Below are 27,936 nucleotides of genomic sequence, written 5' to 3' on the forward strand. Positions count from 1 at the left end.
AACAAATAATTATTATAATGAAAACATTTATATGAATGCAAGTGAAGTTTCGAAGCTTTCACACGTAATAGTATGAGAACCGCTAAGACATACCATCTAGGGTTGGTAATTTAACTCAAGTTCAATGAATTTTGATTTGATCTTAAGAATTGATTTTTCTTTAAAAAAAAGTTTTGAGTTTCGGGTCGGATCGGATCGGATTCAAATTTTAAGCAAATCTAATTCGATCCGATACTATATTAAAAATTATTTTTAAAATTTTTATTTATATATAATTATATATTTATATTTAAAAAATAATATTTTATATTTTAAAAAATAATATTTTATTAATTTCAAGTCGGATACGATTTATACAATATCGATTTTCGGGTCGGGTTCGGATATTAAAAAATAAAAAAAATTAGGTCGAGTCGAATATATGTTTTATGATTGTAAAATCAGATCGAATTCGAAATGAGCAAAAACACATCTCATCTCGACCTGTTGCCAACCCTAATAGCAACTTTCTTTCAAAAATTATGCATAACTTACATGGAAACTAAAGCTTTACGCTTACATATAGCTTCTTATTCTAGTCTTTAAACTCTAGTGGTAATCACTTATTTAAGATGATATAATTATGCTTCTCAAGTCATGAAACCTGTATAGGTTTCACTGAAGCAAGGCCTTGCATGCTAGTAGCCATATAAAGCCTGTAAGCCATTAATATCGTCTTGGCCTAGGTTCCTTTTGGTAGTTCCATGTGGAATTGTCGGATACATGATTGCATTTTGATCCCAGCTATGATCAAGGCCGAGATTATGTCCTATTTCATGAATCCACTTGATCAGGTGAAGTAGGATTAGAGCTCCAATTCTCGGCTGTATCATAGTGAAAAAGCCCATCTTCGGGTGCAAAAGCATGAGCCGAAACGTTTCCAGGCCCATCAAATGGATAACCATCCCCATGGTCATATCGATAAAACCCATTCCCGATATCAGCTTGATTGCCTTGTGATACCTCCTGAAACCTAAATGGAGAAACAGCTGCCCATTTTTAGAATTCATTGGGCAAATACGGATCGCAGTACTTGAAAATTAACCACCTGGTAAGAATCAGGTGGTAAATTGTAGGTGAGCTCGTACCTGCTCTATATGGGGCTCCCAGGAAAAAGGAATAGTTAGCAACTAAGTGAAATATGCCATGATTATGGCCATGTGTTCCCTTAGTGCCACTAGAAGTTCTGTTACGGATGACATCAGGGACACCACATCGTGGGGTCAACATTGTTTTGATTGTATCAGGGTCAATCTTGCCAGTTACTTTGAGATGGAAAATTTCCAGGAATGCTTCAAGAGCAGACACTAAAGACTCATCAAAATGATCATCAATAAGATCGATGTCATTGGGATAGTAGCCAAAGGCCTTGAGGTATTGCTTGACTTGATTAAGTCCAATGACAGTGTTAGGGCACCCTCAAGATTCTGAAGGGATTCGAGTTTTAGTGGCCTAGACGTAGCTAGAAAAGGTTGCAGCACAAGGAACATAAGGAATGCTCCAAGAACCTGAAGAGAAAGTTTAGCAGCCATTGTAAGCTATGCAAGAAGTAGCTAGTAAGATGAATTACTGCTTTAAGGTGTTGTATTTTGTGGCTTGCCTTCATGCCTATTTATACCAAAATTAAGCATAGAATTTAGGTTTTTTTTTGCCAATGCATAGAAATTTAGGGCATTAAAGAATACGCCATTAGATCATTAGATGTGAGTTATGTAGGTTTGATTAATTTTTCTAGTTCATGGACCCCTTTTGATTCGACATGTTATTTATCCCACACTGATCCTAATGAATTGGTATTATGGAATGCATAGGTGTGAAAGGTGAATCCATATTTTTAATCACTACAACAAAAAACTTATATTATCTCTAACGTTGGAAGATTATTCACAAGGGAACAAGCCTCCTTGAGTTGCTTAGCTATGCCTGAATGTAACATGTCATGGAACCATCCAGTTTCATGGAAATTAAGCTTGTTGATTGTAGTATTAACAATTAATTAATTGAAAATTTTCATGAAAAATTTTGTTTTAATATGATTACAAATGCAATTGAGTAAAGATTATTATCCTATACAGTTGAAATTGAAAAAAAAAAGGTTTTACTTATTGATTTAATTATTTGTTTGTTATGTGTTCATTTTACTAATATAATGTTTGGGGAAGGGGCATTTAAATTATACTTTTTTTTTAATAATTCAATTTACTTAAATGGATATGTTACAATCATATATAAATTCATTATTAAATTAAAATTTTTATGCTTTATCTTCTTTATATGAATTATAATCCATTCTAAAATTTTATGACGTCACACAAGATTTGTTTAATTTTGTACTAATTTATTAGTTAATTGGTTTGTTTGATTTAATTTAATAATTTTTATACAAAAATAATACTTAATTATGATTATGATTCTTTTATTTTTATAATTTCATAAAAACAATTGATTTAAGAAATATATACCGATGATAAATAATTAATAGTGGACCGCCCTTAATTAAGGCTACATGCTCACACATTATACCATATATTTACTACCTCGGCAAAAAAAAAAAAAGGAAGAGAAGAACCAATTTTCTGTTTAATTATGATGTACAAAACTCTAATCTGCATGCATGAATCAGGATATGCTTGACATCAATGTATTAAAATCTACTCTTTAAATCATATTTAAAATACATCTGCTATTCAAAATCACTGTATCAAGATTGTGATTTAAGGATTTTTTTTTTTTACAAAAATATAGTTTCACATATAATAATTTATTAATATATAGATGAAATTATAAGAATTCGACCATTTTCTTTCTTTTCTTTTTTTTTTTTTAGACAAAATAGTAGAATTACCTTACTATTTAATTAATTTAGATATGCAAACATCAAGAACATTGCTAGAGAAGAAACTTTGAATATTGAAAATATTTGTGAATTTATTATCTAAGGTAAGATATTTAAAAAGAAAAATCATCCGTTGACTGACTTTTGAAATAATTGATACATTGTTGGAGTTATCATCTAGAAATTATAAATTCGAAAAAATTTATTCACATAATTTTTTTTTTTTTTTGCAAGGGTCAAGAGGAATAAAGAAAGTACATGCACCTCTAAAATGAATCATTTTTAGTTGCCCACATATATGGCAAGGCAATTGTTAAACCTTATTTAATGAAAATTATTAATTTATCATTGGATAGTTGGTTCAAGTGATAAATAAAATGTGTTTTTTTTTTATTTGCATGAGTTTGAATTCATTTGAAGATTATGAAAAGATAATTTTTCATGAATTCGATAAATTTAACATAAATAAACTTGTTTGGACTCGTCCAAAAAAATGTATTGGATAAAACTCAAAAACTCCTTGCTGTTTAATAAAAAAAATCATATATGAACTTGATTATAAAGTATTTACCATATCTATATACAACCTTAGCATAAGGAAACTTTTAATGAGATACTTCTATCTTGTTTCTGCTTTTGTACAATAAAATGTTGGATGGTTCATGTATCGTGGTGTGTCCAAAAATTCATTCATGAATCAAAATCGAGAATTAAAGGACATTTATGAGGGCAAAATCATTCTTACTATAAACTAATTTAAGATCAAATATATCTTAAGTTTATCTAAGAAATGGTTAAGAGAAAAAGTGACTTGATTATTGTTAAATGCTTAGTCATATCCCATGATGATAAGGTTAAAATTAAACTCAAATTACAAATTTTATTATTGGATATTAAGGATCTTCTGTATCAAGAATAGAAAATTTTCAATTGAGGCTGCACTTCTTCAAGGAATCCCATAATAGAGTTAAGCCAACATATTTTTGGTGACACCATATTGATGTTGCTCGTTTGAGATAGATTTGAGTTTTAGTTTTTTCTTTTCTTCTACAAAAAATCAAACAATTAATTCATTTATGAATAGCTAAAGACGTTTATGGATCAAATTGGATTGGATTAGACTTAGTTGATTTTTGGGAATCCTTGTCCAAAGCTCAACCCATGAACATGTGACCCAAAAATTTTAAAAATTAATATTTTTAAATATATTTTAGAATTAAAATTAATTTAAAAAAAAGTTGTTTTATTCATTTAATAATATCTCGTCAAACTTGAATTTAAAAATTTTATTCATAGACCTACTCTAATAGGACTAAACTTATAAACTGAAAAAGTAGTCAACCCATTTATTAAATTAAAACATAGAAACATGTTCAGATATATAATTCCTCTCTCTATCCAACAACGTATATCCACATAATTAGTATTGTTTGTCCAACTGAAATTGTTTAGAATTATTGCATTAATGGACAATACCTTTAGATGGGTTTGAACGAAAAATTTTAAAATTTTTATGAATTTTAAAATAAAGACATTAATAAATATTAATAAGAAGTAAAAAGAAGGCAGTTCATGAATTTCATGATTTAGATTAATCAAGTGATTAATTATTTCATATTATTGAGACCAAATTAACTCAAGAATTATTATTCTTCATTTTACTAGCTTGGTCCTTTTATCACTTCAGGGCCTCATTTGGCAAGATTTTCAGCACTTCATTATTAAGATTTTTGAAATTTCGGCTTGCTTAATTCTACATTGGCAAGGTTTTCTATCACTATTGGCTTTAGAATTTCCACGAGAGTTTAGTTTCGATCAAATGTAGTCTAAAATCAATGGAAATAACAAAGTCTATTGCCATAATATTTTTGGTTTGACTTAAAATTAAAGGCCTCCAAACTTCAATGTCTTTTTGCATACGTTTAAAATATAAAATCAGAGTCTTGACATGGCAAAAAGAGAAATGAAACTCATTACTTCTAATATGATCTATTGCTTTTAAATCTTAAATTTTTTTTCAAAATTTAACCCGTTAACAAATGAGTAAGATTTAAATGAAATTCGTTAAGTTTTCTATTAAAAACAAGTCAATAAAAATTTTAATAAAAATTTCAAATTAATAAATTAATAAATTTTAATGATAAGATCAATAATACATAAAAAATTATTAAAATTATTATTTATAACTCAAATTTAATTAATACTTATTCAACAGTAAAAATTTTATTAAAATTTTTATTAAAAATCTAAAAATTATATCATTTTTTTTTTTTTAATTTTGTGAAGCTAATCTAATGTAAAGCAAAACCTTCTATATATCGGTTTGAATTTTCAATTTTAATTTTATTTATTTATTTTTAATAAAAAATATATAAATTTTCACTTAAATAACTTCATTTAATCTTTCCCGCTAACATACATCAATTACTGTTGTGATTAATCTTGCAGGCTATAGCTGCATTGATTCTTAATTTGTATTGGTCCATTGATCAAGATGAATAAATGTAGCTGATAACCAGAGATTCAAGTTCCAAATCAGTTTGGAAATTAATATAGAAAACTGTAGAAAACAAGTAATAATAATAGGACTAACTTTATTTATAACCAAACACGAAAATACAAAGACTTACCTATTTCACCCTACAACTTATTTTGTCGAAAAAGACTTATGCTTATGCACTAGACATTCTGTTATATAACCGAAACCAAAATGAAAACAACACTATTAAAATTGCAATATTGATCAATATCGATGCATAGACTTTCACTTCATAACTCTTCATCTCTTGTATAGAACCCTGATTCCTTGAACATCGTCCTGATCCAGACCCTTGGGTCTTCCGGGCGAGATGGATGGGTACATAATGGCATTCTCAACCGAGCTGTGCCCCAAGCCAAGAAAGTGTCCAGTTTCATGCCATGTAACAGTCTCCAAGTGAAAAGCACCTGGGCTAACACTTACAGACCATGTTTCATCTGCATCATGGTGGAATCTCCCATCAGTTGGTGCAAAAGCATAAGCTATGGCTCCATCAGGGCCTTCAAAAGGGCTTCGATCTCTATGATTGCGACGTTCGAAACTGATAGTGATATCAGCATCTGCATCCCTATAGTTTTAAATTCTTGAAACCTGAAGTGTGTATTTACGGCCCATGTTTGGAAAGCACTTGCAACGGGGCTCAAGGCATCAGCACGAGTCCCTGGAAGAAATGCTTAAGTGAGATGGGACTTGGAAACTGGCCATCTGGGGCTTCGAGGGAAGAAGGAAAAATGGGAGACATCCTGACATCATGGATAGTTTTAGAGCCTCCATGGTGGTGCTTTTCATGCCATAACCCAGAAAGCATCCAAGATGTACCATTGATGATATCTGCTAAGCCACATCGAGGCATCATCATCTTTGATACAGTTTTGGCATCCAAGGTTTCAGTGGAATTCAAATGGAAATTCAGCTGATAAGTTTTGAGGGCAGATTGCAAGAGCTCATCGAAATCATCATCATGGCCATGCCATGAGATTTTGTTTTTAATTATGAGTTTACTAGGTCTTCTAAGTTGAAGAAAAAAGATACACACACATTTCTCTCTAGGAAAAAGCTATAACATGCTAATTTCTCCCATAGACATAAATCCCTTGACGAGTTATCAACTGATAATATACGTTTATTGGAATATTCTATTCAATTCAATTTCAAAGGAAAAACCAGTGACACCCCGCGGGGCAAGTTACTCTCAACATTTTACCCTACCAAAAAACCAAAAAAAAAAAAAGGTCTAACGTTTCCTTTTCAAGATGGAAGACTTGGAACCCCAGTCTTCAAGTTTCAAGTTACCCTTGGGGCAATGCATTTTGCTAAAGAAATTCAACGGATTTGGATTTTTTCAATGGGGAACCTCCTGAGCTTAACTCAATGAAGCTAGGCCAAGTTCTTCCCTTGATGTCACGTGTGTAGTTCATTAATGCGTTCCATTTGATTGTCATTATAAATATTCACATTTTTTTAAGTGGCATGCGCTTACTAGTCTTTGCTTAGAACGTCTCCTTTCAGACCGGTGGGGTTATTTTATCTGCCGAACTTGGCAAATTCATGAAAAATTATTTTTTCGCAGACTCTCAAATTTGAACTCAGGCAACAATGAATGAGTATACTCTCTTTGTCTTTTCTGAATAATTACTAGATGAAATGCTCATTTAATTTGTTTTCCTTTGCTGGAATTAAAAATAGAGAAACAAAAAGTTTTCAGGCAAGCAAATCTTCAAAATTGTCATATAGGATTTGTAGAAAAGCAAGAAGAGAACTCAAAGGATTGACATGAACTTCAGTTACTAAGTTGCTATGCCAAAAAGCTAGTCTTTATTTAAATCTGTTAATTACTGGTAACCACCAAGATGAATCAGCACATCATCAACTCTGACAGGAAAACAAACAGGACTTGTTGAAGTTTCCTTTCTCTATAGCCATCATGGTCATGGCTACTAAAATTATCTACATCTTTATCAAGCCGAAGAAAACTCTGTTTTAAACTGTTCTGAATTTTATTTGGTATAAGTAAAAGAAAATAAATCTTTATACTCAAAATTTAATTTATTTAGCTTATACAATCAATTTAAGAGATGACATTCAATACGGATGCAGTCTGAATCTCAATTCTTACAATCACTTCTCTTATTTATGTAAAAAAAAGAAATTACTATTTTTTTTTCAAATTTCTCCATTTGAACATGTAAAAACCACTTTTTCAAGTAAAAATATCTACTATCAATTTCTTTATATGGTACCATCAAATTATGATACCATTGTAGACCATTATACAAAAAAATAAATAAATAAATAAGATAACTAGATCATGCCTTACAATGAAGCCATGGGCGCATGCATGTGATAAGCTTAATTATTTCTCAGTCTCATCAAATTCAATTTGTAAATTGATGATCAGGATTTGATTGGCTCTCTTGAAGGTCCTTTATTCTTTATGTCTGTCTTGGGCCGCGAATTTGCTTTGGTTGGTTTGGTTTATTCTGGAACATTTCCTTTTAATTTATACAAGGTTGATTGATAAGATCAGCAATTGAACTAATTTCCTTTTATTATGACCAAACTGGAAAATATAAAGACTTTTCTCCTCATCTCTATTTTATTTTTGTTGGACGAGACTTATTCTAGTGGACAGTACTTTCTATATGATCCGTAAACCCGATAGATGTTAGCATACAAAAAATGCAACATTATTGTTTTTTATATTGATTCACAAATTTCACTTGCTCTAGCTTCCTCAATAGTTGTATAAAGCCTTGATTCCTTCAATATCATCCCCGTGCAAACCCTTGCTTTCTCCGGACCTGAAGGTGGGATACATGATGGCCCCTTCAATGGAGCTGTGCCCCAAGCCAAGAAGGTGTCCGATTTCATGCAATGCCAGAGTTTCCAAGTGATATGCACCAGGGGTTGCACTTACAGACCATTGTTCATCTGCATCATAGTGGAATCTCCCATCAGTTGGTGCATAAGCATGAGCTAAGGTTCCACCAGGTCCATCAAAAGGGGATCCATCTCCATGATCGAGACTTTCAAAGCTAACTGTGATATCAGCATTGACATAGTCCTCAGTCCTCGAAAAACTGAAGTGAGTATTTGCGGCCCATGTTTGGAAAGCTTTAGCCACAGGGTTAATGGCATCGGCTCGGGTCCCTGGAAGAAATGCATAGGTGAGATGGGACTGGGAAGCTGGCCATCTGGGTTCCCCTGGAAAGAATGAATAGTGAGCGACCATATGGACCGATTTAGAGCCTGAAGGGTGGTGCCTTTTCTTGCCAGAACGCATCCTAGAAGTACCATTGATGATATCTGCTACTGCACATCGCGGGTTCATCATCTTTGATACTGTTTTGGCATCCAAAGTCCCGGTTGCCTTCAAATGATAATTGAGCTGGTAAGTTTTGATGGCAGACTCCAAAAAATCATCGAAATCGTCATCATTGGCATGCGTCTTGTTCTTATAGCTCAAGTAACCAAAATTTTCGAGATACTTTTTGAGTTTATGTATCTCTTTAACCTTGTCTCCTTTGTGACATCCTTGAAGATGCTGGAGAAACTCAAATGGGGATGGTTTTTTGTCTTTCAAGTCTGCTAAAACAACCTGAAACAGCAAGGGAAAGAGAAGGAGGAGGGTGAATGAGAAGAATGGAATAGCTTCAGATTTCATGATTATGATTAATCAATGGCTATAGAGGAAATCTCTTCAGTGGTTGTGAAATTAACTCATATTATTTGCCTATTTATAGCCATATATGGCTTGAATAGTCTGAACAATAGACTCGAGTCAGTCTTCGTTTGTAATAGGACTTTACGAGGTCTTGCAAATGAAGACAGTCACAGTTCTTAACGTGTAAAGAAAAGGCTATCAAAACTTTTTCCTGGACAGAGTAAAAGCTTTAAATAAAATCATCAGTTGACGAATTCTCAACCTGCAATATTGGTTTACAAAAGTTTAATAACATTTCAAGGAAGAAACCATGCATGGAAGAGGGCCGAAAGAGAAAAAAAAAGAGGGTAGGCGCATACATTTCTAATGAGAAAAGTTAAGGACAAAAAACAGACATTTGGACCCCCAAGAATTGACAGAAACCAAATTTTGACTTGATTATTTGATTAGTTACAGGAAATAGACTGCGATTCTAGAATTGTTTATTTAAAATTTGAACAAAAAATGATTAAGTCAAGTCTTTGGCATTCCTGAAGGGAATTGGAAAACTGGAACTTGGGCTTTAGAGTGGCATTTGATTATAAGTATTTGTCTGGTTTTTCTGGAATTTGATTATACGTATTTTGCTGGTTTTTCTGGCGTTTCCTTTCTACATATATCCAATATCCATGCTCAAGACAAAACAAATTAACCCTGTGTTAGCCGCACAAGTGTGATCTTTTCTTCAGAAACAAGCAGGCAAACTAAAACCTGGACAGTGATGCTTGTTTTCAGTTTTCATCGTGAAATATTGGGTGCAAAAAGAAAAGGGAAAAAAAAAGGTAGCCAGCAACATCTCCTAAAGGATTTACGTGAAGTTTTGCAGGTGAAATCCATAAAATTTTTTATTAAAAATAAATAAATTCAAATTCAAATTCAAAATTAATATATTAAAAGATTTCATCATATTAAATTATAATAATATTTTTAATAATTATTTTACGTATTATTAATTTTTACATTAAATATTAATAATTTATTAATTTAAATTTTTTATTTATTCATTTTTAATAAATAACTTCACCAACATCACTTGTAACACATTTGTAACTTTCGTGCGCAACCTCTCCCCACCGCGCAACTTGTATATAGAAAAAAAGCCAGTGAGTCAGCTAAATGATTGACAAATTTTTTTTAGCAATAAAGGTGCCTGAGAAATTATCTTTTTCAATTTTTATGAGAGTCGAATCCATACAAGAAAAAAGAAGAGCACCATCCGTTAGTAATGACAATTTTCTAAGTATCCTATACGTCTTTTTTGGGTTTCTTTCTTTGAATTTGTGAAATTTTTCTGTATTTTGCTTTCTCTTTCGAGTATTTTTAAGATCTTTGATGCAAGAAAAACGTGGATTTTTGGAAACTTCCCTGGTTTACTTGATCTGGTCTCCCCACCCGGGAAATTGAACCCGTTTCTAATGTTTAAACGAAGCCCAATTGCTCTTGGATTTAGCTGGAAGTGTTGAGTCTTTGAGTTGGGCCTCTTACAAGCACAATGTGAACTTGCATTGAATTGTATAACTGTAACAACTTGAGAATTAAGACTTAAGAATCTAAATTTCTGCTCAAATCTCGCTTCAAATATATATATCGGTCAATATGTGATTTGGTCCATGAATTATATTATTTTTAACTATTTAATATTTATAGAAAAAAATTCACAATTTACTCAAACTTTATTTCTATCAAATATTTTGCATAATAAATTAATATCATTAATCAAAACGTTGATGCAATAAACATTAACCCATAATAATATATTACATGTTACGATATTATTGGTTGTTTTATACCATATTAATTTACCGTTAATAAAATTAATGTGTGGGACAAAATTTTTGACCAAAACAAAGTTCAATACTTAATTGTAAATTTTTTTATAAATACTAAATCATGAAAAGTGATATAGTTTAGAGTTAAATTACACATTTAACCTTAATATAACTGATTTTCAAATCCAAATCAAGTAATTATTTGCAGCAACTAAATTTTGAGCTCTTATATAAATTTCAACAATTAGATTCTTATCTAAGGTTGGATGGAAGTATAACAATAACATTAGACAATAGTAACATGCATGGAAGACTTTTTGTATTGAATGAAAAAGAAAAAGGGAAGGAAAGTACAAATATACTTTTTCAACTGAAATTCGTTATTTAAGTTTACAATTTAGAGTAAGAGTTTCCAACCTAAATTGTTAAAAAGAGAATGATGCGATACACAAGACAAAGAAAAGCTATCCGCTATCTACAAGTTAAAGAGTCATCATATTCCAATTCATCTTGCTTTTTATTGTTTCATCAGCCATTGAATCAAAAACTCAAGTACTTGTCTTACAATCAAATAACATGGGAACATGCAGAATGTACAAGCAAGAAGCCAAGGATGGGTGGATATCCATGTGAGCCAACAATAAAGATTGACAGCTAAAGTGTTTAATGCCATGCTCCTTGGGACCCTGAAATCCAGCTCAATCCTCTTAAGTTTCTAGGGCCAAATCTGCTACAATTCAGTACAAAATATACAATGTTATACATCGACCCGGAACTATAAATATTTCACACATATGTCAAACATGTTAATTTTATAACTTTAAATGTTTTTAATCTTGTACATCTTGGGCAAAGCTGGCACTTTGACAAAAAGTACAATCATAAGGAGCACAAAGATTGATTCATGTAGTCTTCTTGACATCATAGGATTAAAACATCCCATCTTTTAACAGCTCAGTTGCATAATCTCCTTCTGATAGAGAGCTTGAAAGCTGACGCAACCAAAACTACAAATTTGCTGCCTTTGCCACTATCTTGTCTTTAACTCCAAAACTTTGTGTATAAATACAGATATTGTCCAGTTTATCTTCGTCTTCTTGCATAGTCTTTGTCTGAAAAGAGTCAGAGAAACAAAAAAAATGAAAACCAAAGGCTTTTACTGTTTGTTGGTCCTGTTTTTTCTGGGTTTTCAAGTTTGCGTTCAGGGAAGGTTGTTAGCAGCATCAAAACCTGACAGAGATGATGCTGCTGGCTATGCTCGATGGTTGGTGTCCCAGAATTCTTGGGGGATTTTAAAGTAATACTTCTTTTTCCTCTCTGGCTTCTGCTACTCTTAATTTGTTGTTCTGATTCTTGCTTTGAGATTGTAATTTGGATTCTGTGTTTCTTTGTATACTTCAACTTTTGATCAGATTACCAAATTGATTGATATTGTTAAATTTTGATATGCAACTGTCAAAAGATAAAGCTTTCACTTCTTTTTTGCTCAAAGATGAATTATATGCTTGCTGAAACTAGGGGAAATGAAGGGAAAAAATACAAAATTTGAAGTAAACAATGAATTTATACTGCCTATGTATCTTGGCTTGTATGTTCCATAGATCACATTTGTTGCTTGGTATCATTCCTTTCCTATTGAATTGGTTATAATATTTTTTTTACAGCTTCGAAATGATTGGTGTTGTAGGTTTGGCTTATTTGTCATTTTAATTTTGCAGTACAATATCAACTGAGTTGGAAGGAGCACCATTTGGGTAAGTTTTCCTCACTTTTTTTTATAGTTAATGAAATGAAGATATTCCTCTTGTTTAAGCTCAATACATTTTGTCCCTTTCTTTGGCTATACCTATATGCCAAGTTGGATGTTTTCTTAAAATGTGAGTGAATGATATTTGGGTGCTTTTGGCCTTAATTATTTTTTATTCTATACAAGATTAGATGAGAGAGAGATGAAGGATCTCAGCTAATCTGACTCTTATTTCAAATATCTGGTTTTATTGGTATGGATTAGATTTTGATGAGATGGGATTACTGTTTTCAGCATTTTAGGCCCTTTCATATACAATTCACCGTCATGCAATCATTGAGAAAGCATGGGAATGCTTTAAAGTTCTATACTTACATCTGTAAATTTTCATGACATTTATCTTTACATTTGCTTCTAAGTTGCGTATTTGCAACGTCACAACTCACAATGATACGATAGGTTTCCTAACCTTCGGTATTCTAAGCTGCTTTTTTGAAGATGTCATGATACTCTCTCATAGTCCTGCATTTTTCCCCACTGAACAAGAATGTTAACTTGTGCTGCAGGAATGTTGTCTCTTTTAGTGATGGGGTACCTGAGAAAAGCTCTGGCATCCCATATTTCTATTTGACAACCCTTGATCCAACAGCAAGAAATGCATTGAAGGACCATAGATCCTCACTCACAATCAGTGAGTATCCACTTGGAACTTGTGGTAAAGCAGACCCAGAGAGCCCTGTTTGTGCCAAAATCACCCTCACAGGAAAGGTATGATGCTAAATCAAGTAAGCTTTTTGTTTATTCTCTAGTCACCATCTGGAAAATATTATTGTGTCACCTATAATGTGCACATACAGTCACTCCAGTGTTTCTTATAGTTATTTGATCTTGGTTCACCTGTGTCATTTATAAAGATTAAGTTCTTTTTGTTAATCTGATTCATATGATAAAGTTATGCTGGTTTTTGTAACTGGAGTTGTTAATTTGATTGTGCCTTGTGGTTTTTTAGTTGGTACTACTTGATGCAAACTCTAAAGAGGCAGAATTTGCTCAAACTGCACTGTTCACAAAGCATCCTGAGATGAAGGGTAATCCTTAGTCCAAACAATTGTTTTTCACTTCGTTTCCTTTCTTTATTCTGGTAACCAAGTTTGCAATGGTTGATGGACAGGGTGGCCTAAGAGTCATAACTTCCAGATCTTCAAACTGGAGATCAAAGACATTTTTATGATTAACTGGTTTGGTGGCCCTAAACCTCTCACAGTTGATCAGTACCTCAAATACAAAATGTGAATGTCAAAGCTGTATACAATTGTATGCCAAAAGTTTCCTCAAGTATGCACTTTGTACTGTTCGATCATCTCTCATAATGAATAAACCTTACTCTTTATTGCAATTGCTTATTTAATGTTTGCCAATTAATTTTTCTTCCCCTGGATGCTGGTCGTTGCCATCTACAGGAACAAATTTGCCATCAGTCTGTGAAATGTGAAACTCAATACCAAATGCCATTCTTTTACATGGTTATATTTGTATGTGAATGTAAACTGTGTATAATTAAAACTATCTTGTAAATAACTACAACACAGTTGCTCTTATTGTTTATGGGTTCATGCTAATGTATTATGAAGCAATCATAAACAGTAAAATGGTTAATATAAGAATTTTTCCCATGCCTTCTTATTTCATTATAATCTGGAAAACACAAAGTTGTATACTTTTTAGTATTAGTAGCGTGCAGTTGATTTATGTGATTACTTGACTGTTAGGGATGTCAATTTTACTTATATTCAAAGAGAAATCTGATTTTTTGTCATAGAAATAAGAATGAGTATTACATTACGAGGATGTTAATGAAAAAAAATATGAGAACAAGTATGATTTTAAATTTTTTACTAGGTACGAGGACAAAGACAAGTAATATAGCACCCATCTTGTATTCAAACTTGTACCCATGCTTATACTCTACATTTATATTTATATATATTTAATAAATAAAATTTTTATTAAATAATATATATTATTATTTTAAATTAAATAGAATTAATATATTTTTATTTAAAATATATATTAATATATTTATTTAAAAAGTACATAAATATGCGAGAAATTAAAAAAAAAAAAACTTAAGAAAATAATTTTTTGCTTTAATTTTTTTTAAAAAGTTATGAGTACAAAGATTACACATACTCATTAAATACCTATAAGGATAGAGATGATAATAGATTTAAAATATCTATTGAATATGAATACGAAAATATGTATAATATAAAGATATTAGGATGAAAAATACATCATCTATCTCATATCTTACCTATTAACATTTCTAACACTATCATAAAATAAGCGAAAATTTATATTTTAGAGATGGATAATAAAGTTTTAGCTAATGTGTGATATATAAACGGTATACAAATCAATACCAGATATTATTAGTAGAATATTAAAATTTTAATTTTAATTATCAAATTTTAAATTTTAATAATTTCAAATGCTAAAAAAAATATATATCAATAGCAGAGTTTTCCAAAGCGAATTTTCCCTTAGCATTTTCACTTTTCACATCTTTGCACTTCGAGTAACTTTCTTTGCTTTTATGTGAATTTGTAAGTTCATCGCTTTCTAGTTCAAATCAAACCTATTCACTCACACATTGGCTATGTGAACTTGAGATAGTATTAACTTTTTGATTGACTGCAACATATCTGCACTGTAGCAGGGCGAAATTCAATTCATGTTTGGTATAAAGTGAAAGTTGATGTTTGATAGGATACCGCCTGATTTTCGCTCTTTACCAAACCGATAGATTTCCAAGTGAGTTTCTGCAGCAAACAGAGAATTGGACAGGATGTACATTATGATTATTCTTGGTTTCTTGCATTTTTAATTGAACGAGGGGCATGAAAAATTACCCCAAAATGCATAAGCAAGGATGGATATTCAGAAGGCAGGACAGGCAGATACCAAGTAAAATCAGTTGTCAAGATTTTGGCTCAGAAAACCAATAAAAAACTTCAACTTGCCATGGAAAATATTTATTCTTGGGCAGTGTAAAAACACCTTTTGCCCCTTAAACACATTACCCACCTATTTCATAGTTGCATTTGCAATTTTGCATGCTCTTTAAGACTTTGGCTTTTGCACAAAAAATAAATAAATAAACTTTCACTTTCTCAACGAGGATCATGCTTCATTGCCTAGCAAATAACCATAAAAGTACAATTCTTTTTTTTTTTCTGGGATTCTTCAATATTCTGTAATTATTTTAAATTTTAATTATTTTAAAATCGAATTGGATTGAATTTTATAAAAAAAATATTTTTTTTTAATTTTTTTTTTTTTCATTCATAAGATTCGAAATTAAAATCTTACTTTAACAAATTTAAATTTTTTACCATTAGTACCAATAAATTTCTCTCTTATAACAACCATACGACTTCCTTTTTGGTGCCAACAGCCATACAATTTTAAAATGCAAGTTCCCTACATATATATGAAACTTGAATCACATGCATGTAATTTTTTTTTTTTTTGAAAAGGATATTCACATTAAGATGAAGTGAAATTTTCAAACTAGGTTGATAATTGGTCATTTATTTTGTATTTAATACATATAAAATATAAAAATTATTATATTAAAATTCATATTAACACATTAAAAAATATATTTTTTATTTTATTAAATTCACATATAATTTTTATTAATTTTATATTATATTATATTATATTTTTTTATTATATCATATTTAAAATTATCAAATCAAATTCAAACCTGTATATATTAATTAATAACATTAAACAATATCTTAATGATCATTTGGTAAAGGAAAGGAAAGACCATGTTTGGTTCTTATCCATACTTGGGAAAGTTCGAGTACTCTTTCATTTTAGATACAGAATTTGATCTCAGAAAAGTAGTGCAACTAGTATTTGCTAACCCTAGTATAAAACCTAGTTAAATGTAGGGTTAGAGCAAGCAGTATTGAACACTTTGATGGCTAAGAGGGGTCTTGAGGTTTGATGATTTCTCTCTTTCTCTTCTCTCCCTCATCTGACAAAAGAGAGAGAAAGAGAGAAGAGCACAAAAAACCTTGAACTTTCTTTCTTTCAACACCAGAGAAATAAAGCTAACAGCAATCATGATGTCCACTTTCTCTCTATCTTCTCCACCGCCATCATTGTTCCCACACCACTCCACTTCCTTTATGATCATAACCTTCTACAATCTTCAAAGTATGCCATCATTTCATCAAACAAAAAGGAGGATAAAAGAATAAAAAAAAAAAAAAGATTAGAAGAAGCTAAGCAAAGGACATGTGTTTTCAAGTGGGATAGAGGAGATCATCCAGAAGAAAGCAAAGAAGGGCCTTTCTAGCTATAGCTTTTCTTGTTTTGAGTTGCGTTCCTGGTTTTGAGTGATGGGTCTTTTCTCTTCTCCTGTTTCTTCCAGTCTTTCCATGTCTTCCTTTTTCCTTTTAATATCTTGGGGGAATCAAGCATCTTGGTCCGAAAGATTTGCTAGATCAAAGCAAATCTAGTACTTCTAGCTTTTAGTTTCTATGGTTTGTTCTTGTTAGGTTATTGAAGACAACTAAGAAGTGAAAAAACTTGTGTGTTTTCACTATGTTCTGTAAGAGATCTCTCTCTTTTCTTCTTGTTTCTACATATGAAGTACTTCCTTAAACTTACTTTCTACTTTCTGCTTCTTTCAAGATAATCTTTTAACCAAGATAAAAATATTTTGATCTAAAGTTTCAGCTATATTGAAGTGTTTTTTATGCTTGAGAGCATGATTGTAAGGTATGGAAATGGCTTAAAGCAGATCTATCATGTTTATCATAAGTGAAACTGTAGTTTTTTCTTGTATTAGGGTTTTGCAGTTCAAGCCTACCTCTAACTTGGAGCTCTTTTTGTCACACCCAAGTCTATCTCCTAAAAATATACCATTTTGGAGTTGATCCTATGATTAAACTGATAGCATCATGAACTTGCCATGATTAATAACTTGACAAAACAAAGGTAATAGACAATCAGATGCTATCATTAGTCATGATTTTATACATTTCTTTTTCTTTCTTTATGTCTATATTGAAACACATAGGAGAAGAAACTCTTGGATGTATGATATGGTTGATCTAATCCAGAAAACAATATTCTATGGTAGTAACATAAAGGATTGAAGTTTTTTTGTTAAGGAATTGTTCAATCAAATAGGTGTCTTGGACTTCCATTTTAGAAGCAAAAGTGTTTAGCTTCAGTCTTAAGCAACACAAACACTTGCAAACTGTCCATTCATTTGGTTAGGTAAGATTTTTTTAATTCAAGCATTCTTTTGTTTAGCTTTTTTTTTTTCCTTTAATATTTAGCCATTTTTTCCCCTTAATTTTCTCCTGAGTTTGGAGATCAAAAAGGAAACTGCTTCTGAAAGATTAATATATTTCAGTTGCTTATGATGTTCATTGTTGTTAATTACTTTATTTTGATTAATACATTTCTGATCTGTTATATCTTTCTGGTTTAACATGATTTACTTCTTACTTAGAAGGAATAAGATACATATCTTCAGCAATATCTATTTATGCTTGTTCCATTCATATACCATGAAGGATGATTTCTTTCCCCTTGATCACGGTTTTTTAGCTCATCTCCATCAAACTCGAGATCCATATATATGTTTTTGTCCAATTATGCCAGATGTGCCTAATACTTTACGAAATCTTGGATTTTAATTCATTTAATGTAATTCATATAAATTTAGTTTTTGTATTATTTTAATTCGATAATCATTTGATAATTTTAGTTTAATAGTTAATTCTGTCAAATTGTTACAATTAAAAATATTAACGTGGCCGTTGATTTATGATGTAGGCGTAAATTTGGTTAATGTGGAATTAAGTTATACGAATAAATTAATTGTTAAATTATGCAAATAATTAATGTATTAACATGAAATTCAAAATTTAATCACTAGAGTATAATTTCATAAAATCTTTAAATTAATAATGTTGGTATAGTTTTTAATAAAAACTATAGTTTTTACTCTTTTAAAAATCAGATTTAAATTTTTTATTAAAAAAATCTCTAATTTTTTGAGAAATTTTAATATTTAAAATATTAATTTAATATCTTTTAATTTTTAAAAATCATATTTTTTTCAATTTTTTAAAAATCATTTTAATTTTTTAAACTTCAATACTTTGAATTTTTTTAGTTTTTTTTAAAATATTAAATATAATTCAATATTTTACTTTTTTAAATAAAAATCATTTTTGAATTTTTTATTTTTCAAATTTTAACATTTTATTTAACCAAAATATTTAAGTTCTTTTTACTATTTTTGAAATTTTTATAAAATTTCCATTTTTTTTAATTTTTAACTTTTATAAATTTTCTGTTCTTTTTAATATTTAAGCAAATAAATAAATTATAAAGAAACAATGTGTCTTTAAAATTTGATCTGTTTTGATATATTTATGGTAGAAGAGCTTAAAAATTTAGAGTAAAATATAAAAATAGCGAAGCACGAAGAGTTAATTATTCTAATTTATTTTTTCACTTAAATAAGATATAAAAACATGTAAATAAATTTTAACTTATAAATTCTTTTTAAAAACGTTAAATATTATAAAATATTAAAAAAAACATAAAAAGTAAAATATATAGAAAATTTTATAAAAATTCTAAAAACTTAGATATAATAAAATTAAATAGTTTATTTATATAAAAATATTAAATTTTGAATAATAAAAAAATTTTGGAAAAAAGAAATTAAAATATTGAAAATTTTTTTTTGATATTTTTAAAAAATTAGAAAATTTATAAAAAAATTTTAGAAATATTGAATTTTTTTACTAGAGGGAATTTTAAATTTTATGTGAGTATATGAATTAAATTTTAAATTTTATCTAAGTTTTAACGTTAATAAAGTTAATACTACGTTAAAAAAAGTCAATGCTTACATCATTAATTCAATGGCAATGTCAGTATTTTTTAATGTTAAAAAATTGATATAGTTAGCATTTGGATTAAATTATCAAATCCAAATAATAAGATAATTAAATTTATATGAATTATAGTATAAAAATTAAATTTCAAATATTAGAAGATCATGGGATTTTTAACATAATTTGACCAAATGTTTTTGTTACATAGTAGGCCATAGTATAATGATCAGAGAAAAGTTGTAGGTATTAAGATTTAAATAATAGTTTTACTGGTAGTCACTTTTTAAATATGAGAATATGAATTAATTGAGTTAAATTTTATATTAATACATATAATATGTTAATTTGTCTAAATTGTACTATGTAACTAGGGGTAAATAGTACCTTTAGTCGCTAAATTTTGAGTTAAATTTTATTTTAGATTTTTATCTTTAAAAAATTTTAATTAAATATCTAATTATCTAAAAATATCTTATTTTAGTCTTTTCATCTGTCAAATTGATGATAAATGTCAATTGACGTCAGTTGAATGGTGTCAACTAGCATCATCTCATATGGTAGATAAAATGATCAAAATAAAATTTCACTCAAAATTTAGGGATCAAGAATGCAACTATCTCGAATTTTTTATATTTCAAATACATTTTATAAAATATTAATTTAAAATAATATTTTTAAAATATTAATTATAATAAAATTTATTCATTAAATATTTTTTACTTTTAATAGAAAATAGAGTTTCAAAAACTAAAATTAATTTAAAATTTTAAAATATTTTTTTGAAAAAATTTGCATTATTTAAAAATTAATTATAATGGTTTAAAAAATTAAATAAAAATTTTATATTTTTAAAAATATTAAGTAAATATTTTCTAATCATTTTACCAATCTATTCATAATATTTTTCCTATTGAAAAAAATATTTTCAATTTATCTTTTTATTAAATTTTATATTTATAAAAAATTAAAAAATAGACACGAAAACGACCCTTACCGCATCCGATCAGGTAAGGGGAAAAAATCAAGTTACTGAAAATATTATTTCCTTATTTTATAAAATTATAAATTTTTTAATATAATAATATATTCAACATAGATTTTTTATAGAAAATATATTTTTTGAATAGATTAATAATTCTATTTTTTAAAATGATATGAAATTTTTTTATTTAATATTTTAAAATGATATAGACTTTTTTATTTAATTTTTTGAAAAGGATTTTCAAAATTTTAACAAAGTTTTAATTTTCAAAAAAATTTATCTTCTATTAAAAATAGTATTTTACTAAAAAAATATCATAACAAAAATTAATAATTGTTTTAAATCATAATATTTTCTAAAACATATCCAAAATATAAAAAATTAAATTTTCATTAATTATTTTTATTTTTATTTTTCTCTTTTTATTTTATAAAATAAATTAGAAAAAGGAAAGGAAAAATATTTAAGATTTTTAATATAAAATAAATTTTTTGAATAGAAAAAAATTTTGTATTATCACTTATTCGCAAAATAATGTTTTTAATATAAAACATTTTTTTAATGATATGAAATTTTTTAAAAAAGATTTTGAAAATTTTAACTTACTTTTAATTTTTTGAAAATCTAATGTTTTAAAAAAACAAAAAATATTGAGCTAATAAATTATATATTACAATAAAAATATAAAAATACTATTTTAAATATAATATCTTATAAAAATATATTGAAATATAAAACATTTTTGAGATGATAGCATCTTTGGTGCTTAAATTTTAAATAAAATTTTATTTTGATCCCTCCATCTATTACATGAAATATTAGCTAATATCATTTACATTGTTTCAACTAATATTTATCTTCAATTTAAATGGTTTCATAAATAAAAAGATCAAAATATGATAATTTTGAGCAATTAAAGATCCAATTAAAATTTTTTAAAAATTAAAAACAAAAATAAATTATCTTAAAATTTAACGCGGTGTTATTAACTCATGTAATTATGTATCTCTATAGTGCTATTAACTCATGTAATTATGTATCTTGTTACATTAATTATACTTAATTTTTACTAGGAAAAGCTTGCCTTGGTCAACATATAACTTATTCTTAATCAATTTACATAAAATTAGGACAACGTTCGGAACGTTGTTCGATGATATGATCATTATTGGACTTAGGTTATTAGCCTATAGATGTTGCAGGCAGCTCCTGCTCTAATTTGCAACATTGAATGTCAAGTACATGAGCAGAAACTTAGATCCACTAAAGCTTTATAATGTGGTGATTAATATCCTTTTTGAAGAGAGGCCAGCTGCAGAGGGCCAGTGGCCATGCATGTATCTTCCAGTTGTCGTCCTTATATTCTAACTTTCTGTCCATTATTAAAGGTGAAAAAGAAAAGTACTGTTCAACGATCATATTACTTTAACATCTCTTTATATATCTGTCATTGTTGGAACACCACCTAATTCTATCTGCAAAGTGACCATATGCATAGTTTTCTTCTTAGATATAAGAGATTAATGAAACCCAAGGCCTATTTTTATACTTTTTATCTCTTCCTTGTTTAATAATGCATGAAGCTTAATGTTAATATCATGTTCACTAATGCCAATAAAAGTTGATGCAAGTGGTTAAGGTTTAAACTTTGCATGCAAAACATCCAGATTTAAATTCTCATAGTTTTTTGTTAGTAGGCAATCTATAAATTTAAAAAATCTTGAACTGTCACTTATAGATTAACGACTTACCTTAACTTAATAGATCTCATAATTTAAATTTTTATTAATAAAAGAAAAATCATGTTCCCTAATGGCTAGAAAAGTATTGTAAATGTACAAACAATTAGTACAATTTAACATCTCTTTGACAGGCAACGTGATGGGAGGATTTCTGCATCGTAATATCAGGTCATAAAATTTCATCGTCTTTCAAGTGCATGAGAGCTTTGGTTTCTTTACGTTTTGACTCTCGATTAGTACATTGTGATCATAACTGGCTAGTTAGTACCAATAATTTGACGTAGACAGCACTTTTGAAGTTTTTGGGTGATCAACTGAAGTGAATTAACTCCAAGAATTCGTGTGCCTTAATGATATATACCAGTCGTCGGACAGCCAATACCATATGCCAAGGCTCAATAGAGGGTCTACATCTCTTTCTACTATTAGCCAGAAAGCATCTAATATATATATATATATATATACATATATATGTTTTATTTAGCAGCAATGGGATCTTGAGTTTCATCCAATACATCTTTCCGAACCAATCCAAACAGGCTAAACATATAATATATTTTATAATCCTGGAATTCATCTATTTCCAAAGGAAATGAATGGATTACGGCATTAGGACCCAATAAGAGGCATCAAAACCCAATGCAAACAACATTGGCATAAGCAGAATGACCCAATAAGGACGGCCCAAAAAAAGCTGGAAAATAAAACAGGCAGAATGAAATCTACTGTTTTAAGTAATTTGTTAGATGATTCTTCACTTGTGCTGAATAGCCCTTAAAGTTTGGCCCAAAATAAAAGACAAGCCTTAAAATATATTTTAAAAAAATACGTAAATATAAAACTAAAAATCAACGTCAAATAATCCTATGTCCGGTATCTAAATCGGAACAGGAACCAACAGAAAACAAATGTATCTGAAAACTATTGAAGGACAACAAATAATAGATAAACAGCTCACATACTTAAAAAAAAAAAAGTAGTTTTTAGTTTGTGTCTTTGTGTTGCAATTAGCACTCTTCATGCAACTTCCTGTAATGGAGGCATTTTATATCTTCTTTGCCCTCCTAATACTTACCATCACCGCTTTATAATCAGAGCTAAAGGTAGTAACTTTTGCTTGTTTTGGTGAAGGCCTAAGTTTTGTATCATCATTTTTAGCTTGAATTTGAGTTGCATTTTTTGTTTCTTTGTCTTTGAGTTTGATTGTTATGTGATTATGTGAGTTAAAGTTTCTTCCTTTTTTTATAGATTGAATTTGATGCTGTTTTTAATGAATTGGAGCTGTATTCTTGGTTTTCTATTTGATATAATTCATGGGGTTTCAATGTTATATGATTATGTGACTTCAAGTTTATGTTTTTTTTTTTTTTTTTTATGGATTTCTTTTGGGTCCTTTGGGTTTCTGTTCAGTGGAGCCGTCAGAGAAATCTGTGGAAATATTGAGGAAATTCTCAGAACAGTATGCACGTCGGTCAGTAACATATTTCTGTATTGATAAGGGAGTGACTTCTGTTGTAATCAAGGTACTCTTTTAACTTCTGCTCTTTACAGATTTAACTGCATATTCTCATTCAGAATCTTCCCATATGAGTCATTACCCAATTTTGATCCCACCTAAGTGAGACATTTAAAGGGCTGAATTGCAAAGGTTACACCCTTTAGCATTTCGGCTAATATGACAACTCAAAAAGCTTCACATATTGGCCTTATTAAAGTAAGTATGTGAATATGATTGATGATGGAAGTTATGCCATATTCTTGAATTTGCAAGATATTATTTTGAGCAGATAAAATTTGTTATAGGTATTGTTTAGGCCGTATCTAATATGCATCCACCATAATTCTGGGCCATTACCTAGTTATGGCTTCATAATGTGAAACTGAGTTCTTGGGAGGAGTTCCCATCCTTTAGTGTTTTATGCTAGACTGTTGCAATCAGAAGCATTTGTTATTCTGAGTTGGTGAACCTGGGTTGTAATTGGAAAGAATTGAATGCCGTCTAATAAGGTTAAACTAGTGGGTAAAATCTTCACTTCAGCTCAATTGGAATTGAGTTGTTCTATTGGAGAAGTCAAGTTTAAAATTTTTCAGTGCTTTGCATATGAACAATGGATAGAAGGATCACAACTTGTTCACTCATAAACAACAAGATAGATAGAAAAACAATTATAGTGCTATACTCCATTGTTCCAACTATCTCTGCCTTAGTTGAGATCATGTTGAGTGTGATTTATTTTTCTGAAAAGTGAAACTGAATGTTCTTGGGAGGAGATCATGTCTTAGTTCTGATTCTTTATTTAATCTATCTTTTTCACTCATCTTTTCAAATATGCTACATAAAAAATTTAAAAAGGGGGGAATAAAAACTCATATTGGATGTTTGAACAAGAATTGGCAGAGCATAAAGATATGTTAGGTGCGCCACTCAGCCCTTGTAGGTAAATATTTCTTCCATGATCTCTCAATCTTGTTCAGAATTATCAATCATCTTACACTCACATATCTTGATATATAGTAGGTAAATATTTCCTCCATGATCTCTCGATCTTGTTCAGAATTATTAATCCTGTTAAGGTCAGGTATCTTGATAGTTATAGCTATATCAGATTTAATAACATTTAAGTGTAAATCCAATGTATTACAGTCATCATGATGACAAAGCTGCTGAGGTAGGGCAGGGCTTTTGGAATTGTCCATGCGTTCCTATGAGAGAGAGGTGAATATATTGTCACAACATAGTTTAATGTATGTTATTCATCTAAATTGGTCTCACTGCTAGAGTTTTATGGGAAGTAGAAAGATCTTTTGATTCATCCTGGAAAGGTGCAGATGATAACTGCCTTTCTAACCAGCTGCCCAGTGCCAATGGTATAAAGTATAAAACTTTTCCGAACCCTTATAAATAATGGTTGCATTGTCAACTTGCTGATTTTGACTTAGTGGAAACTTCTGAACTGGAGCTCACTGTCATGAAGAACTAGTTAGTTATTTTTTGAAATTAAGAACACAACTCAATCTCATGATTGAGATTGATTTTGAAGCACTTTCAGCAGATAGGTGTTGTATTGAAGGTATTAGGTGTTGTATTGAAGGTATTAAGTGGGGAAGGGTTTCCATGATCTTTAATGACTCAAATTAAATCTATCATCAGGCCTTTATTGTTCTAAATATCAAAATAACATGCAAGGATATTTCTGAATCTCATCTACCGAATGAATAATTGAACAAGAAACTTGCTGCAAACTAAAGCAGATCTATGTTAAAGTTGATATTGTCCTTAGTAGATAAGATTCCCTGTTGTGTCATCTTTAATATCATGGCAAAGGGTGTTAAGTAATTACTGGCTTGGAGTTCTGATTCATGTACGCATATTGATGTTTCTTACATTCTTAGCTGTACAATGGAAAATTCAAGCTATATTTCTCGTTTCCCAAGGGCACACAGTCTTTTGAAAAGAAAAAGGACTTTTGGTCTGTTCTAGGCTATGCTCTTTCTTCTAGCAGGGCGAGTTGTTGTATGGGTTGAAAATTTGCAGTTCATAATATCAAAGATAATGGTTAAAACATGCCTTCATTGAAGGCTATTGGCCTATGGAGTGTAAAATCTGGTTGCTTGAATGCAGCTTCAGAACAATGGTACATCTACTCAGATGTTTTCAGTTTGGGTGAATCTACAGTCATTATGTTGATTTCCTTAATTTAATCTAAGTTCTCTTATTTAATTTCTACTACTGTTTGACAGGAAAGAATGTCACTGCATGCTCTTTCTCACTCCATATAATGATTTTGCTGCAAGGATCAGGTATACATAAATATATATATATATATATATATGGATTACTAAATCTTTTTTCTCATTATTTATAAGCATCATATTAATAGCATATATCAAACAACAAACAGGTAGCACTTGACATTTGAGTTTTTCTCTTCTAAACAGTCATAGCTTGTATTTGGCCCAACAGAGGTTGTATTTGTATGTATATTTGTATGTCAATAGGGGGATAAATTCCATTTTTCTTTTTAACCTCCTTCATGAAAGCTGTTCAGATGCAGCCTGCTCTGATTTTGCTGCAACTCCTGATAGCAATCATGGTTATAATTGCTGCATTAGTCTTATAATTCTTTTGGCAAGTCATTACTCAAGTTATTGAATGCTAAGCTGTCATAATTTTGTTTTGCAAAGTCTCCATCCTAGACAACTTGGACTTATAATTACTCTTTGAAACCCGAATTTTTTTTTTCTTAATATGGTCCAGGTTAGATGTATTCATGGGTTGGGCCAAGTGTCGGTTAGATTTATACTTGATATTAATAATTTATGTGTGTTCAGGTCTAGTCCAATCCAAGTCTCAAAATTTTTTCAAGTCTGATCCAAGTTGAAAAGATAAATATTAAGCTTATTCATTAAGTTTAATTAGTATAATAAAAAATTAAAAAAATAAAAGAATCCTTTTTGTTTAAATAAAATATTAAAATAAAAAATTACATATATCTACTTAAATAATTATAATATTTTAATTATATATATTTATTTGAGTTAAGTCAAATCAAGTTCATATTATAATTTTTTTTTCCAAGATTCAATTTAAAATTTGAACAGAACTAAAAATTGTATTTAAATCTATTTAATAGGTCTTAATTTTTTATTCAATTTCTTTTAAAACTTGAACAGACCTTCAAGATAGGTTGTTTAGTTGTTGAATAAGTTGAATTAGAGTTTTTATTTTTCTTTATTTGTTTATATTTAATTTTTTTTGACGATTTTATAAATATATTTTTTACCTTAATTTAATATATTTAAAATTTTAATCTGGTTAATAAAAAGGAAATTCTTTCTATCAACTAAGTTGTCATTTGGATTTCATCACATCTTTGGTGTGGTGCATTAAGCTCAATGTATTTTTAGTTAAATTTAAATATTAATTTCAACGAGATTAAGTTAACATAAATTTTTTATTAAAATTTTTTTTCAATCGTAATTATAATAATTTTTATTATTATTTTCAATCTCATTATCAATTCAAATGGAGTTTAAATCATCGAGTGGATGATCTCTTGCAAACAAGATTACTTGAATAATCGACCTTCTTTACAAATTGGGATAAAGAGAAGAGTCTTTTTTTTTTTTTAATGATAAAATTTAAGAATAAATAGGTTACTCAGTTCCTCAAATTAAGGTAAAATATATTGTAATTAATAATTTAAAATAGATGATTATAAATTATACATTCGAAATAATTTTAACAAATGATCATCGATAAAATTTGAATCTAAGATTTTTTTATAAAAAAAAAAAAATTTAATCATTGAATCAATCACTTGTTAATAAAAAAAAAAAAAAAAAAAAGGTCTCTGCCATCTTTTCATTTCTTTTCCTATCAGGAGAAAATATTATCCAAGAGCTAAAAAACCAAAGGTTTAATGCTGTAATATAATTTTTATCCATAGCAGAAACGACAGCATTATTGCTTAGACCACAGACCCAATGTTGCATAATTTGAATCATTCTTTGACTAATATACAGACAAAAAGGTGGATGATGCCAATTTGTAAAGGCAGAGGCATTCCACTTTTAAAAAGCATATGTTGGTGAATGATTAAATTATATACAGTAACATTAACATACAATCCTT

The 27,936-nt window shown here is 29.3% G+C and overlaps 1 protein-coding gene and 4 pseudogenes across 2 annotated transcripts; 2 read left to right on the forward strand and 3 right to left on the reverse strand.

Annotated features, from left to right (window-relative positions):
- Positions 1–601: 601 nt before the first annotated feature.
- LOC111300519 (metalloendoproteinase 1-like) lies at positions 602–1,627 on the reverse strand (annotated as a pseudogene).
- Positions 1,628–5,654: 4,027 nt separating this feature from the next.
- LOC111300942 (metalloendoproteinase 1-like) lies at positions 5,655–6,723 on the reverse strand (annotated as a pseudogene).
- Positions 6,724–7,944: 1,221 nt separating this feature from the next.
- On the reverse strand, positions 7,945–9,130 carry LOC111300523 (metalloendoproteinase 3-MMP pseudogene; annotated as a pseudogene).
- A 2,847-nt stretch (positions 9,131–11,977) lies between these two features.
- On the forward strand, positions 11,978–14,036 carry LOC111300524 (uncharacterized). Its single transcript, XM_022896153.2, has 5 exons — positions 11,978–12,183; positions 12,605–12,640; positions 13,200–13,401; positions 13,643–13,721; positions 13,805–14,036. Exons 1-5 carry the CDS (start codon positions 12,026–12,028, stop codon positions 13,924–13,926), a joined length of 597 nt encoding a protein of 198 aa, XP_022751888.2. The 5' UTR covers positions 11,978–12,025; the 3' UTR covers positions 13,927–14,036.
- A 9,131-nt stretch (positions 14,037–23,167) lies between these two features.
- LOC149513719 (ferredoxin-thioredoxin reductase catalytic chain, chloroplastic-like) lies at positions 23,168–26,323 on the forward strand (annotated as a pseudogene). Its single transcript, XR_016330140.1, has 6 exons — positions 23,168–23,174; positions 23,255–23,404; positions 23,712–23,824; positions 24,655–24,739; positions 24,946–25,017; positions 26,043–26,323. The product of XR_016330140.1 is annotated as a ferredoxin-thioredoxin reductase catalytic chain, chloroplastic-like (transcript).
- Positions 26,324–27,936: the final 1,613 nt, after the last annotated feature.

Source organism: Durio zibethinus, chromosome 18 (genome assembly GCF_047325235.1).
Source record: "Durio zibethinus cultivar Kanyao isolate XHJ-2024 chromosome 18, ASM4732523v1, whole genome shotgun sequence".
NCBI classification, from domain to species: Eukaryota; Viridiplantae; Streptophyta; class Magnoliopsida; order Malvales; family Malvaceae; genus Durio; species Durio zibethinus.

Bases quoted from the DNA above. Each gene is read 5' to 3' on its own strand.
- LOC111300524 (XM_022896153.2), top strand. From the start codon at position 12,026: ATGAAAACCAAAGGCTTTTACTGTTTGTTGGTCCTGTTTTTTCTGGGT. The intron at 13,402-13,642 runs GTATGATGCTAA...GTGGTTTTTTAG, and splicing joins AAATCACCCTCACAGGAAAG to TTGGTACTACTTGATGCAAA. The intron at 13,722-13,804 runs GTAATCCTTAGT...GTTGATGGACAG, and splicing joins AAAGCATCCTGAGATGAAGG to GGTGGCCTAAGAGTCATAAC.